The 16206-nt window shown below is 40.6% G+C and overlaps 1 protein-coding gene across 1 annotated transcript in view; it reads right to left on the reverse strand.

The window, feature by feature from the left end:
• Window positions 1-9744, reverse strand: part of Stk31 (serine/threonine kinase 31) — an 84497-nt gene extending 74753 nt beyond the window's left edge. The window contains 4 exon segments of the mRNA XM_038320247.1: window positions 2417-2515; window positions 7280-7332; window positions 7423-7469; window positions 9695-9744. Coding sequence (XP_038176175.1) covers window positions 2417-2515; window positions 7280-7332; window positions 7423-7469; window positions 9695-9744 — 249 coding nt within the window.
• Between the last annotated feature and the right edge of the window lie 6462 nt (window positions 9745-16206).

The following is a 16206-nucleotide window of genomic DNA, read 5'->3' on the forward strand; positions in this document are numbered from 1 at the left end:
GGAAATGGTCCTCCAAGATATAACATGGCCGTGCACTCACAAACTCACTTCAGCAGCTGCCCACATCAGACTTAGCCATGATCAATCAACATTCTAGAAGGGGGCACTAACTGGGCTCAGTGGGTTACAAAAAGAAAGACTTAGAGGGGGAAAGTATAAAAATGAAAGGGGAACACACCATAGGGTGTCTGGAAGGAGTGGGTAAAGGGATTTGGGGCTAGGTAGGATCAAGAGGTATTATACACATATATGAAATTGTGAAAGAATAAAGATATTTCAAAAGGGAAAAGAAACGTCAGTAAAAAAATAAGTTAAAAAATAAATTTTAAAAAGAAAAAATGAATAAAAAATATAAAAAACAAAGTTTTAAAAGCATCTTAATGTTTTAAAAGCATCTTACTGCTTTAATATCTGAAAGAAAACAGGTAAAATATTTTTATACCTAAACATGCCAAGAATATTCTATTTAAATTTAATATTGAACCTGGTGGAATCTATAATTCCTGTGAGTAAAGAATGATTTTTTATACCTTTTACCTTACATAAGGACATTAAAAACATTTTTACCAAGAAAACAAAACAAAACTCTCCCGTTTCTGTGTTCTTAATTAACTTCAAAGACACTAACAATTTTGGAGGTCAATGCACTATCAGCTTTGTTGTACATCTGCCTCTGTTGTATGAGTATAAAAAACAGTCACTTGTCACAGAGTTGAAGGTAACTTTTGATGAAAGCACTGATTCTCCATTGAGCCTACAGATGTCTAATTTGTGACTGGAACCAGAATGAAAGGCTTGGCATCTCTGTCTGTGTTCTTTAAGACTTTAACCTTTTGGTTATATGTGAAAATAACAGACCACAGAAGACACAGAAAAACATAGCACCCAAGGTCTTCAAAGATGTGTGCCTATTCACAGAAAAGATGCATCCTTCTTCCTGGTTTCTCTTCCTCATTATTCCTATACCATAACTCCTTAGCTCCCTGGAGTCGAGAGGCTGAACTGCAAGCACAGACTCCACTTCTCCATTTTTTGGCCAATAAAGTTTTCTTTTCGTTACTCAATGTCTCTTGAATCGTTTAATCAAGCAACAATAAAATCAAGTGCTTTCTGCTGCATGGTTAACTGAATAAAATTAGACAAGACTATTAATATCAAATTTAGACTTTAGTTTAATGATGTTTAATAAAAGAGCAAAAAAATTATAGTATGAATTTTGATCCTGCCTCAGCTCTACTGACATTTGTGACTGGATGGTTCTTTATTTAGAGGTGAAGAGCAGTACGGGATGTTTGCCATCATTCCCTTTGGCATCACCCAATAGATATCAGTAGCACCACTTCCAGTTGAGACAACCAAAAGCAATCTTCCATTGTCAAATGTCTACTAAAAGTGGAAGTGGAAAATACAAAACTATTCCAGGGTGATAACCACTTAAAAACATACATTCTCAGCTGAGATAATATTGTCTCCATGGAAACAAAAAGTAGATTTGGAGAAATACAGTACAAGGGAAATCTTAGTTGTTACAATTGTTCACAAACCTCCCAAATTCCACCCTACATGACAACATATACAATTTATCAATAGTATGATATTATAATGTCTTGTTGGAGAAGTCCAACTAAGAAAAGATTAGTCAAAGATGTTTCTTAGGACGAAATAATGAAAAAGTCAGAAAGCTTAGCCAAAACAATTGAGCCCCAGCTTCAGTGACAGACCCTGTCTCAAAAAAAAGTAAAATGGAGAGCAATAGAAAAAGACATCCAATCTCTGGTCTCTAAACAAGTACAGGCGCTTGCTCGCGCGCTCTCTCTCTCTCTCTCTCTCTCTCTCTCTCTCTCTCTCTCTCTCTCTCTCTCTCTGTCTCTGTCTCTGTGTGTGTGTGCACGTGTGTGCGTGTATCGCCCTTGCCTTTCCCTCTCACTCTGACCCCCTTCTCCTCCCTCTCCTCTTCTCTCCTATCCTTCTTCCCCCATCTTTCTGTAAGTGAAGAGTTGAAGTAGGAAAGAGAAATCACATAATAAAAAAGAAAACACTAATCTAGATCAGATTTCAAGTGATATCCAGAAGGTAATCAAGTTAGGCACAGACTAGGAGCAAGTATTAGCCATACACATTTAAGACAAAAGTCTTACATCAACATAGAGGCTGAAGACGCAGCTCTGGTGGTAGAGGGCTCATCTAACATGCACTAGACCCCACATTTGATCAAGAGTCATCCAGATTGTAGCTTATATCAGAATTCTTGACCATAGTTATTTTTAATTAAATAAATTTACTATTATTGTAGGTTTTTGGAAATTCTTAAAAATTCTAAAAAATTCTGTCTTTCCAAATTCCAAAATCTTTAATTCTAGAATGTAAGAAAACAGACATATAAGATCAAATGGTTATATGCAGAAATAAAGCTTACCTTCTTAGGATCAAGATTCCCAAAAACTGAATTAGCATGAGGACAAACTTCAGATAGTGAGCAACCGATCTTCATAATATCCTTATTTTTACTAACATTCTAAGAAGAAAACAGAAAAAGTATGAGATTCAATAAATTCTGTTGGTATTATATATAATTGAGGATTCTACTAAGCATGACACTTAAAGGACTTTAGAGCACTGGGAATTAGATCAAATTCTTGTGCTATCATTTACTAAGCTACATGAAGTTTAATAGCAAGAAGCTCAGATCACATAAATAGAATTCAAATAAAGCTTTGTAGAGACACAAGAATAAAATATTCAATGAAATCTGGCAGTGGTGGTACATACTTTTAATCCCAGCACTTTGGAGACAGAGACAGGCAGATCTCTGAGTTTGAGGCCAGCCTGGTCTTCAGAGCTAGTTCCAGAACAGGCTCCAAAGCTACAGAAAAACTCTGTCTCAAAAAAAGAACAGCAACAAAAAACCATTCAATGAGCTCATAATATCTGGTGATCAAAAACCTCTCAAAGAGTAGTTCTAAATCATCATGATGAATGTCGCTGTCATCATTCAAAAAAATGGAAAACAGGGGCTTTGGTAATAGCACAGTTGGTAGAACATTTGCCTAGTATGCATGAGGCCCTGGGTTCAGTCCCAGCACAAAAAAAAAAAAAAAAAAAAAAAAAAACAACTAAATTTAAACTGACCCCAGGAAGCATTAGAATCAGTTCTTGGAATCTGTAAATAAAGTTCAGAGTATATCAAAATACTCCTGTGATTCACTATCAATACACAGACTACATAAATGGAAGTTCCTTTCAAAGAAAGAAACAAATAGATGTGGGGAATGAATTAACACACCGTTAATCCCAGTACTCAGAGGCAGAGAGGCAGTCTACATAGTGAGTTCCAGGCCAGCCAGCACTATACAGTGAGACTCATCTCAAAAATACACACACATGGGGGGTGGGGGGGAGAAACACAAAAAACGAAGGGAGGGAGGGAGGAGGGGAGGGGAGGAGGGAGGAGGGGAGGAAGGGAGGAGGGAAGGGGAGTGAAGGAGGAAGGAGTTGTCATTCATCTGACTAAGAACACCAACAATCCTGAAGTATTCTCTTTCAAGTGACTTATCTGGCAGAAATCAGGCAGGGGAAGCAAACAACAGATCTTCACCCTGGCTTACCTCTGTTTCCAAATCTCTTTATGTCTCTGATCTCATCTCACCCCAAACATCAAAAAGGTTTTATGATTTGCATTTTGGGAGCCTCAAGTTGATGGTTGGAATAATAAGTAGGTAAATTATACCAACCTGTTTTGATGAACAAAGTTTATTGGGTGACAACTACATACCTTCTTTCAACATGCTGTCTATGGCAGCTTTTATACTACAATGGTAGGGCTAACAGAGATGAACAGCTACAACAGAGAATGTATGACCCATTAATCATGTAATATTTGCTATCTGGTCATTTACAGAAGTTCTGAGTCCCAGTTTAGATCATAGCTCTATTTTTAATTTTGTCAATTTATTTTATTCATGTGTGTCTCTGTGTCTGTTAGTGTTAGCAAGAGCGTGATTTGATCTCCTAAAGCTGGAGTTACAGGAAATTGTGAGCTGCCTGACATGGTGCTAGGATTTGAACTAGCATCCTCTAGAAAAGCAATGAGAGTAATAATTTTAAATACTAGGCCATCTCTCCAGCCCAAATTTATTTTCATTTTATGGGTGTGAGTATTCTGCCTTCATGTATCTATGTGCAAAACACGTGCTTGGTGCTAAGGAGGGCAAAATTTGATGGTCAAAAGAAGGCACCAAATCCCCGGAACTGGAATTACAGAGGGTGCGAGTTGTCCCTTAGGTGCTGGGAACGTATAAGTGCACTTTCTTCTAGCATTGGAAATGGAAGCCATAGCCTCCCTCACACATACTAGGCACGTACTGTACAACCACATCCCCAGTCTTATTTTATTGAACAGGGTATGATTAAGTATTTCAAGATAGCTGCAAACTCAAGATCCTCTTGGGTCAGCTCCACAAGTACCTGAGATTACCATGTCCAGTTTGCTGATTAGATTTTGAAATGATATTTTAGATATATTATGTTAAATAAAAATATGTATTAAAATGAATTTACCTATTCATTGTACTTACTCCGATGTGGCTGCAAAACCTAGGTTTAATTACTCATAGGACTCACATTGTATTTCTAAAGTGATAGCACTAATCTAGGAAGAATTATTTTAGTACATATATAGGGTTACTATATAATGAACTTAAATGTATAATTTGTCTATCAGTAGGGCACCATTAAGGGGCACATGTGCTATTAATACACAACACAGACCCAGACCCACAACATGTGAGCACCATTTTAAAAGTATGTGCACAGCTGGAAAGATGGCTCAGCTGTTAAGAGCTCTCGTTGCTCTTCCAAAGGAATCAATTCAATTCCTAGCATCTACAAGGCAACTCACAATTGTCTGTAACTCCAGTTCCAGGGGATCCAATGTTCTCTTCTGACTCCATGAATACCAGACACACAAATTGTGGACAGACATAAAGAGTCAAAACACACATACACAACTTAAAAAATAATAAAAATAAGTGCCGGGTGGTGGTGGTGTACACCTTTAATCCCAGAACTCAGGAGGCAGAAAGAAGCAGGAAGATCTCTGTGAGTTTGAGGTCATGGCCTCCAAGAGCTAGTTCCAGGACAGCTAGAACTATTACACAAAGAAACCCTGTCTCTAAAAATCAAAAATAAAAATATATAGTGCTTAAGTATAACTCACCACAAATTCTAAATATTCTTTGGCTTTTAAGAACTTTTTGATGTTGTTAAAGATTTATTTATGTATACAGTGGTCTACCTGCGTGTCTGCCTGCACGTCAGAAGAGGGTACCAGATCTCATTATAGATAGTTGTGAGCCACTCTGTGGTTGCTGGGAGTTGAACTCAGGACCTCTGGAAAGACAGTCACTGCTCTTAACCTCTGAGTCATCTCCCCAGCCCAGTTTTTAAGAACTTTTAATAATATTCTTCCGTAGCTCCATATAACTTCTATTTACACACTGTACACTTAGTCTCATCAAAAAGGAGTTCCCAAGCCATGGCAAGTGTAGATAAATACAACTTTCTTCCCTCCCTTACCATGTACAGCTTGCAAAACCAAAAATCCACTGGTTGGGATATATTAGAAAGATTCACATCTTAAAATCTGAAACCCAAGAACTTTGGTGCTTAATTTTGTTTTGTTGTTTTCTTGTTTTGTTGAGAAAAAGTCTGTCAGCCTTGCTGTCCATTACTCAAATCTACCTGCCTCTGCCTCTCAAATGCTGGGGTAAAAGGGATGTACCACCACACATTTAACTATGTAGTTAAAACTGAATATACTTACCTGATTTTCAATCTGTCACTGACATCAGAAATATTTCATTAATTCTCCAAATTTCATAATTACATAAATATTTATCTTACATTAAAATTTATGCAATTAGAAAAAATGAACAGGGTTTTCTTTTTCATCTCCTAGTGTCTTGAGTATCTTTCTCTCCCTATCTTTATTCCTTTTACAATCTACCACCTTCTGATATGCTAGAAACTTTCAAGAAATATCTTTGAAATGGCATAGGAGTATTCAGAATGGTCCCATGTTTGACATATCATCTGATCTCCCCCACAATATAACTTCTAACAAAACAATGCTGTCCCAAATCCCAGCATGGAAGAGGGAAAGTGAACATGGAAACCCCAAACCTAGCAAAGAAGCTACTCAAAATTGATAGCTTCTGGGAAAATCGGTATTTTTAATGGAATGATACTGGATATATTAATCACATTCCTGAGCAGGAGTAGCCAACCAACATAAATTGAATACCATGGGTTTTTGTTCTGTTTTTAAGAGAAAGAGCATGAAGGTGTGTAGGTAGGGAGGTGGGTGAGGATCTACGAGTTAGGGAATAACAATATCAAAATATACTGTATGAAATTCTCAAAAAAATAAAAAAATTAAAAATATTAAACAGGAAAAGCATGTTAAAATGTTATTTTATAGATATAAATGGTACGTGAAACCAAATTCAGACGTTAAATATAATTAATGTTATTTTTAAAACTAGGCTGCCCAACCCTCCAGCAATGGAACTGTTCACCTTTATACCAAGAAAATTGGGAAAACACGAAATTTTTGGGTGTGCCTTACACCTAGGCCAACTGGCAAGTGCTGCTGTGCGCTTTCTGAGGCCACCTGCTGATGCTCTACAACTCCTGCAATGTCAGCAGGTCTGCTAGTCCCTGCGTAACAAACTGGTCCATGGCAGGATCAAGAACGAAACTTTATTTTGAATAGAGGTGTGGGTATGATGACAACATGTTTAATAAAATTCTCAAAGAATAAAAAATGAGAAAAATATTGTCAATGTGTTAAAGGCACAAAAAAAGCCCCACACAAAGACAGGTCAGAAAGCTAAAATCTTTTTAATCAAGTTTTCTTTAATAATAAAAAAAAAATGTTTGTTTTCAGGAAACAATCTTACAAAAGACCTCTAGATGGAGCTATAACTTCATAAATACAACAGTATGTAGCTTCCTGACCCTACTGAACATGATTTTGAAGTCCCAATCTTGATTATTTTCTTGTTTAATTCAGCTGTATTACAAGCATATTAATCAACTTAGAAAAACTGCAAGTTGGGGTCATTTGTCTTCTAAGTATGTCTTGCGCCACATGAGTTCGTCAAGAGTGGTACTGATAACGAAAACAAATACATTTATTCTTAACTTTGTACTTTGTTTTCTTAGGAAAGGCATGGGCTAGAAAGGGGAAGGTAGAAAAATCAACCACACTTCTATTTACCTGGGCCCAAAACGTCACTGCATCTTCTACATGACTTCCAACAACATCTTCAACTAAAATAAAATCGCAATGCAAAACAAATCAGAACTTCATCATATCATCTAGCTCTTCCCCTCCCCCCAAATAATATTTAATGCCAGTACCTTTATTGTAATGTGTATCTTCATCCATTTGGACAAGTCCTGAAAAACTAACAATTCAATACTTTGAATTAGATTTTAGTATCTATTAATAATGAAAAACTCTAAACCACTTATATTCAAATTCTTAAAAGTATTTATCCCTTATGGGGTTATCAAAACTCAAGCTCTATACTAAAAATTGCCTTACACGTATTTTCTCATGATTCTTATATTTGTTATGAATATATTGTAGTTTTTAATGTCAAAATGTATCATTTCTATCCCTATCATTATCAATAACCAACTTTTACAGATTTACATGTAAGATAATTCACTCACAGTTTGATCACTTATTTAAATCAATACTTTGAAACAACATGGATACTCTTATGTGTGTGTGTGCGTTCAAGTGTTGTGGGGGGGATTTTTTGTCTGCATGTATGTCTGTGGGCCCCATGCACGTAGTACATGCTGAGGCCAGAAGTGGGCTTCAGATCCACTGGGACTGAAGTTCAGCCGGTTGTAAACCGCCATGTTAGTGCTTCTGGAGGACTAAGGGCCAACTTCTAACAAACCTCGCTGGCCCAAGTCTCAGCCTGGAGGAGGGGAAGTGAACCCCAGTCCTCTGGAAAAGCAACCAGTGCTCTTAACTGCTGAGTCCTGCAGCCTCCATAATCAAAAAAAAAAAAAAAACCCACTCAAATAATTCCACAACAGAACAAAGAGAAATGCTACAACTGTCTGTGAGAAAGACTATTTGGTTTTTTTTTTAATACCCTGGAATTAAAAACTGAAATACATCGAATATATCAAATTTTGCCTATTAAAAAATCATTTCATTACAATATTTTAACTGAAAAACATTTCAAAAGAAGTGTTTACTACTTTACAATTTTAGCTCTTGTAGACCAGGCTGGTCTCGAACTCACAGAGATCCACCTGCCTCTGCCTCCCGAGTGCTGGGATTAAAGGCGTGTGCCACCACTGCCTGGCTACAATTTTATTCTAAACACACCAGAAATCACATTTTCCACTCATGAATCTTAAAATGATACAAATACATAATGTATTTCACTATTCAATTCCAACTGGTTTTATTTCGTTCTCAAAAAAGGCACAGAAGGTATATGTCACCAGCCTCCACCCTTCAAAGCTGTGGGGTTTTGGGGACCAGGGAGGTAAGAGGATTAGTTTGTCATCCAACTTTAAGGTAAATATTCTACACATTGCAATACAGAGGAAAAAATAATTTTTCGCAAAATTGCCTTTGAAACAGAGTACATGTCATGTTTTAAAACACATTTTTTGTGAGCTTTCAAATTATTCAAGAACATCTACATCAAAGTTTCAAATGCTCTCAACTATGAAAAGAAAAATTAACTCTTAACAGAAAATAATAGGGCTTATCTATAAAAATTTAAAACTTTCGATTTTTGTTTAGCTTAAGTATTTTTGGGTTTTTTGTTTTGTTTTCCAGATAGTATCACAGAAACATCTTCAAATCAGGGATCCTTTACTACAGATCAAAAGGTAGTTTTAAAATTCAACTAAGAAGCTGTAAAACAAAATTAGAATCTGTTTAGAGGAATAATTTCTCTGGAAAATACTCCTGTGTTTTGTTTTGCTTGTTTTTTGAGACAGGGGCGCTCCATGTAGCCCTCACTGTCCTGGAACGCCCTCTGTAGACCAGGCTGGCTGCAAACTCAGAGATCCACCTGCCTCTGCCTCCCAAGCGCGCTGGGATTAAAGACACGCGCTACCCCTAGCTGGCCATACCAGGTTCTTAGTTTTTTGTTTTTTTTTTTAAAAAATGACTTTGGAAATTCTGCCGCTTGTTTACACTGTTTTCTAGAATTACTTTAAGTCATTTTTAAAAGACTTGCCACGGTAGTTTTTAGAAGTCGGAATGGCTGTAAGCAGACGTGGACGACCGAGTGGTGGGTCTAAATCTCACCCTGAAACAGACTAGGGAAGAAGCGGAAGGAAGCCCCTCCACACTTGCTTTCTGAGGGGCTCCTCTCCCCGCCACCCTCCGGCCCTGGAAGGTGAAACCACCGAATTTGCCAGAAGGGGAAGAAATTATCCACACACTGGGTCTCCTGGCACCTCACAAGGAAGCTGGGGTGCCGTCGAGCGCCTGCGGCAGGCGGTCCGAGGGCAGCGGGAGGCCCGGGGTGGGGTGGGGGCGGGGATAGGCCTCACCCTCGACCGCGAACCCTAAAACTGCGACAGCGTGGACAACACCGCCCTGGAAATGGCCCCCGTCACCCTCACCACCAGGACTACGACTAACCTCACACTTTCCGCCTCGGCCGGCCCAGCAAAGAGCCGCTGGCCCCACATGCCAGGCGCTCCACCCGCCTGCCTGCCTCGCAGGCCAGCCCTCGGCGCGCTTGCAGACGCTTACCGCTCGAGCTTCCGCGCCTCGGGGTCCGCACTGCGCTTGCGCACCCGGTGCTGCGCCATGGCCCTGGAGCGCGGCGGTAGTCACGTGGACCGGCCGCCGCTAGTCCTCGAGCTCCACGAAGCTGTCCAGGCCGCACACAGCCGTGCACGCGGGTCCGAAAGCATCACGCCCCTGTGCGCTGGGAATTTATAGGACGGCTCCCCCCCCCCCCCCCCCCCCCCCCCGCACCTACCGGCCAATGGCCGCTTCCTCTCACCAGGCGTCGGTGACGTAAGACCATGGCGTGGGGTTGCGTGGGTTTTCCCTTTTTTGTTTGCGGGGATTTAAAAAAAAAAAAAGCCACAAAAGAAGGAAAGAAAGAAAAATGAAGGAGGGAAGGGAGGGGGGAAAGCAGCCAAAATTGGGAGAAACCAGATATTTTTTTTCCCCAAGGTGGAAAAGAGAATAACTTGCTAATTGACAGTGTCTTTTCGTAGATCGATAGCTTTACACATATTTGTCCCTGAACCTTTGCAGCCACGGCTAAGGTTGCAGGGGTGGGGGAGGGTCTTTTTTTTCTCAGGCCATTAAGAGGGGAAGGGAACTGATGTGGTTGAGCCATCAGGTTACGGGTAAGTATTACACGTGGCACAAATATTACACAGCTGAAAACTGTCTCTAGTTGATTTATTTTGCAAAGCTGGGAACGGAACCCAAATCCTCCTGTAAGGTCAAACTACTGAGCTACACCCAGCCCTCCAGTTAATTTCTAAAGCTTGAAGTATAATTTTCATACATTGCAGATATCAATATTTAATATGTTAATTTATTGTGTGCCATGGAAGTCATCCTCCCAATAAAAACTTCCGTCAACTTCAAAAGTTTCCTCATGTCCATTTACAACAACATGGCTCTCCTTCCTTTTTCTTGATACTGAACATTAATTTTCATTTTCTGAAAGTGTTAACTGGATCATATATAATGATCATTTTACCTGTCTTCTTTCAAATGGCATGGGTATTTTAAGATAACTTCATCTGTCTTTTATATATCACTGGCTTCTAACTTTTTATCCCCGTGTACTTGTCCACTGTGGATGCATAGCAGGTTTTCTACATTTCTGTGGACATAGGGATTGTTTCCCATTTAGAATTGTTTCCATTAAAGCTGCTATGATCTGCAGGTCTTTGTGTGAACATATTTTTTTTCATTTCTTTTGGGTTAATGTCACCCAGAGGATGGCTAAATGGTAGAAGTGTGTATAAGATATTGCCAGGCTGTTTAACAATGAAGCCATGCTAATTTATACCACCATCAAAGTGTGATGGCCCCTGTCACAAGTTGCACTCCTCTGATAGTGACCTCATGACATTCCAAAGCACCAATGAGATACCCTCATGACTTCTGGGTGTGTGCTTTGGTTTTACTCCTAATAAGAGCCCTTGCAGATGGATGCTTTTGTCTGACTTCCTACCTGCTTGAGTGAGCCTGTTCTCTTGGTGACTGTCCTTCCTACAGAGCTCCTTACAGGGCATACCATGCTCCCCTTTTCCAGGACCCATGGGTAGAAGGAACCCTTTCAACTCATATTTCTCTGTAATTTACCCAACATAATTGGAGTTATTCTTAAATATTCCACATGGAGGACTCACTTCCCTGTTCCACGATTAATAAAAACCCAGAGACAGAAACTGGGGTTCAACCTGAAGGTCAGAAAAGCAAAACAGCCAACCACCTCTACCTCAGTCCGAAATGGCGATCCTGCCCCCAGGAATCTAAGAATGAGGCTGTGTGTGAGAGCTGTCTCTACCCGTTTTATATTCCTCTCTAGTGCTGGGATTAAAGGCGTGCACCACTACTGCTCAATTTCTATGGCAAACTAGTGTGGCTACTAGGATTAAAGGTGTGTGTCACCACTGCCTGGTCTGTAAGGCTGGTCATTGTGACTGTTTTACTCTGAACTTCAGGCGAGCTTTATTTATTAAAATACAAATGAAGTATCACTACACTCCCCTCCCTCTCAGTGTTTTCCAAAGGATTTGTCTGTTTGCATTAGCAAAATAAAGGAAGGTGAGGCATGGAATTATTTACACTTTTAGTAAGTATAAACTCTATGGGAATGGCAAAAGTTACAATCCTAAAATTCACTATTTGGGTCATCATTCCCTAACCCAATCACACCCAGTGATCAGTCACGGCACAAGTTTACTGCCCTCAAAGAAAAAAAAAATCATCTGTATTGACTTCTTCTCATGTCTTCCTGCTTGTTCCAATTTATGATCTTATCTTTATTATTTCCTCTTTACTATTTAGATCTCATTGTTATTTAACTCCACAGAATAATGGGTCTCATTGCAATATTTCCATGCCTGCACATAATTGCCTTGATCCGGTTCACTCCCCATTGCCCTCCCTGATCTTCTTCCTCTTCCCTGACAGTCCTATTTTCATGTCTTTCTCTAGATTCTATACGAGAAACCTGTTTGTCTCTGTGAGTCCACCTTATTTCACTTAAAAAGATGGTTTCCTGTTCTATTCGTCTTTCTACAAATGACAGTTCTTCTCAAACTGAATAGTACTTCACGGCATAAAACAAGGCACGATTCTTCACCCACCCCTTCACTTACGGCCATCTAGAGTGAGTACATACCGCCATTGTGAAGAGTGTCATGGCATACATTGGTATGCAGGTATCTTCTACGATACAGTAACTTTGATTCTTTGGGGGTGTGGAATAGCTGAGTCAAACGGTAGTTCTATTTTTAGCGTTTGAAACGCCTGCAAACAGATTTCCAAAATGACTATGGATTTGCATTCCCGCCAGCAGTGCACCCCATCACATCTTCACCAGCGTTTGTTGTCCTTTGCTTTCTCGATGATGCCCGTTCGACGAGAACTACTGCCATCTCAGTGTCACGTTGACTTGTGTTTCTCTCGAGGCTGAAAGTGTTGGGCATCTGTCATGTGTACTTCTTCGCAAGTTGGCATGTGCAGCTCATTTTCCAAGTACTGACTGGATTGCTTATCTTTCTATATTTTTCTACTTTCATAACATAATGTCTGGACCCGCTAATTTGAGGGTGTCCTTCTTTGCTGATTTAAATATTTGGTGTCCTAAGTTTTTCTATAAATGCTACTTTAGCTACAACCCAGGAATACTGTTTTCATGGTCAGTTATTTTTAAGCACCCTTTTTTGAATGGCTAAACTTGAGACAAAGTGTTGAATTCAAGTAATGAACACAGTTATGAAAGGATATAAAGCTAATTCATTATCCAGTTCTAACTCAATTTTTTTTCATTTTTTATTGGTTAGGTAAGTGCATAAAAATATACTTGAGAGTGAAAGTATAATATCAGATATGATGTGCCACAGCTTCAGCATTGAATGGCTACTATAACCATATAGAAGTTCATCAAGTTGTATAGTCTTTGAATCTAGTTAATTTTGGTAATAATTTTTATTTGTAGTTTTTTATAATGAAGTGTAAAACATTTTCAAATGCCTCATTTACTTATGTATATATTTATATAATGTATGCTGAGTAACCCAACAGTGGCCATCAGCTTGCTTGAGAACCTGCCAGCTGCTGGGCCCACAAAGCTAGATGCCTCAGCAGTCCCAGGCAAGGTGCTAAAGGCCTGGAAGATTCCTGGACAGATGCTGATGTCCAGTCCACATTAGTAGGCCAAAGAAGCTTGTGTATGGTATCAGTCAAGGACGGAAGCCGAGCAACAGCCACAGGTACTCAGCAGCAAGGAGGGAAAGCAGGTAGGCTACACTTTTCCCTTAGGTCTCTTGGCCATTGCAAGGCACTGCCCACTTTGAGGAAGGAGTGGGGTCCTCTTCCCTAAATTAATCCCTTCTGGAATCCCTTGCCTCATCCAGAGGCAAGTCTCTTAGCTGATCCCAGATACCTCCAAGCTGACAAGATCAACCATTGCACCTGGCCACCAAAACAAGCTCCCCAGCTTTAAAAACAGAAATTTTAAATAAGAAGAAAGGAAGGAAGAAATAGGAGTTGGGAAGGACCTACTGAGGAGGTAGCTCACTCAATCAAATAGGAGAACGTGAATTTGATCTCCAGCACCCCCCAAAACAAACAAAAGAAGCCAGGCACAACAGGTCGTTCTGGAATCCCAGTGCTAGAGAGGCAGAGCCTGAAGGATCACTAGGGCTGTGACCCTATCTCAAAGACCAAGGTCGATGGCTGCTGAGGAATGACACCCTCAGGCGACCTCTGTCCTTCATATACACGGGTTGGCATTCCTACATATGCATATACACACAAAACTTTTTGTTAAAAAATACTCTTAACTAGTGGGCCAGAATATTTTTGGTCCTTTTGAATCTGTTAACGCACATCCTGTGCCTTTGTGTCCTTGACTGACAATGTATTAACCTTTATCCGCTGAATAGTTGCTCTAGTAAATATCTTCCCAGAAAGATTTTTCAGAGGATAGTAAGGATCCTTCCTGCACTGGTTGATTCTGTGTGTGACATCTTGACACAAGCTAGAGTCATCAGAGAAAAGAGCCTCAGTTGAGGAAAGACCTCCATGAGTTCCAGCTGTAAGGCATTTTCTCATTTAGTGATCGATGGGAGAGGGTCCAGCCTTCTGCTTGCCAGTTACCAGTTTGGGATTTGGGTTTGTTGTATTTGAGAGATGAGGCAGGAGTAGTTATATACCTCAAATATCTTAACTGTCTTTCCCTTTGTATCGTGAACTTATTTAATCAAACTCATGCCTTGTTGCCCATTTAGTTACATTAAGCCTCTGACAGTCAGATTCCCCCACTTGATATTCCATTATCCATCTGCTCTGACAGAGTCCAGGATAAGGGCAGTATCTTCCACTAATTCTAAATTGTATTGGTCAGACCTGCTGAGTTGTTTCCAGGACATTCTCAGCTATTGCAGAAGACCATAGTGTTGAGTATCATCCAGGCCTTCCTAGAGAAGATTCAGACTATAGCTTCTCCAGGTTACTTTTCCAACATAATATTTTGATTTTGGTATTTCACATAATATACCACAATAACACTCATTTCCCAATCCCCCAAGGTCCACCCTCCCACCCTTGGACCCTCCCAAATAAAAGAAAAAATACACCAAGTCCAATTTGTGTAGTCCATATATTCATTGATGGCCAAACTCCCAGTAGCCAGCCCCTTACTGAGTCCACTGGGTGGTGATGGACACGCCTTTAATTAATCTCAGCACTTGTGAGGCAGAGGCAGGCAGATCTCTGTGAGTTTGAGACCAGCCTGGTCTACAAAGTAAGTTTCAGGACAGCCAGGAAACTCTATACACACACACACACACACACACACACACACACACGAGTCCTTCCCCAGCCCTCCCCACCCCCACAGAAGTCATCAAGTGTGAAGAGCTACACTTCAGACTTCGGAATCCCTCTTCAATGGCTTCCTGTCTAGACTGGGTTTGGTGGTGGTGGTGGGGGGGGCGGTTATCACAGAAGCCTTCAGCATCTCTCACTCTCAGTCATTCTGCAGTCAATCATGCTACTGCAGAAAAGGCTTTCTTGTGCACAACAGCCAGCAGCAGCACAGACCGTGGACTTCCACACAGTTTCCAGCAGCAGCCAGGATCAGGGACATCAAAATGGCCTGAGACGACAACATGGACCACAGACACCTCAGTCTCTGGCAGCAGCACAAACCGTGGAGGTCTTTCGAGGAGGCCCAGTCCAGAAATGAGTCATTCTCCCTCTTGGACATCCTGCCATTGCTCAAAGCCAAGGAGATGGTGCGACTGGGCATCACTTGCCTGAGCTCCAAGCTGCTGCACACCACCCTGCCAGCAAGAAGGTACCACACCTGTCACCATTGCTGTCTGTAGTTCTGCCTATTCCCACCTGGCATGTGACTCCATTCTGCCATCTTTTCCCATCTCTCCATCACACATGTATTCACTGAAGTATAACTGCAAACTTCAGTGTCACTGTGTGTGTGTGTGTGTGTGTGTGTGTGTGTGTGTTTGCCCAAACAGCTTTACTTGCAAATTCTTATGACAACGAGCCATTGGTCTAGTTCAAGGTTCCTGGTTTCTGAAGCACCATAAATACTGAACTACCACTGAGACTCATCTCAGATACCCTGTTCTTGCCCAGAACCAGGGTGACCATGCAGGGTCAGCACCCTGAGGCCTGTTGGTCCTTGCCTCCTGGCGGGCAGAGCACCAGCTCTACTCAGCAGTGACAAGTTCTTTATCCACTACAGCCACGCTGCTTCTGTTTTCAACACTCTCACGCCCTTCAGTTTCTGACCCTTTATTCAGTATTATGTCAGACAACTTCTGAACTCCATATGGGCATTCCATATCTTCTGCGCACCATCCCTACAGTCTCTTAGGACCAACTGCAGGCACCTTTATCAAAGTCCAAATGGCATATCA

Source organism: Arvicola amphibius, chromosome 2, assembly GCF_903992535.2.
Source record: "Arvicola amphibius chromosome 2, mArvAmp1.2, whole genome shotgun sequence".
NCBI lineage: Eukaryota > Metazoa > Chordata > Mammalia > Rodentia > Cricetidae > Arvicola > Arvicola amphibius.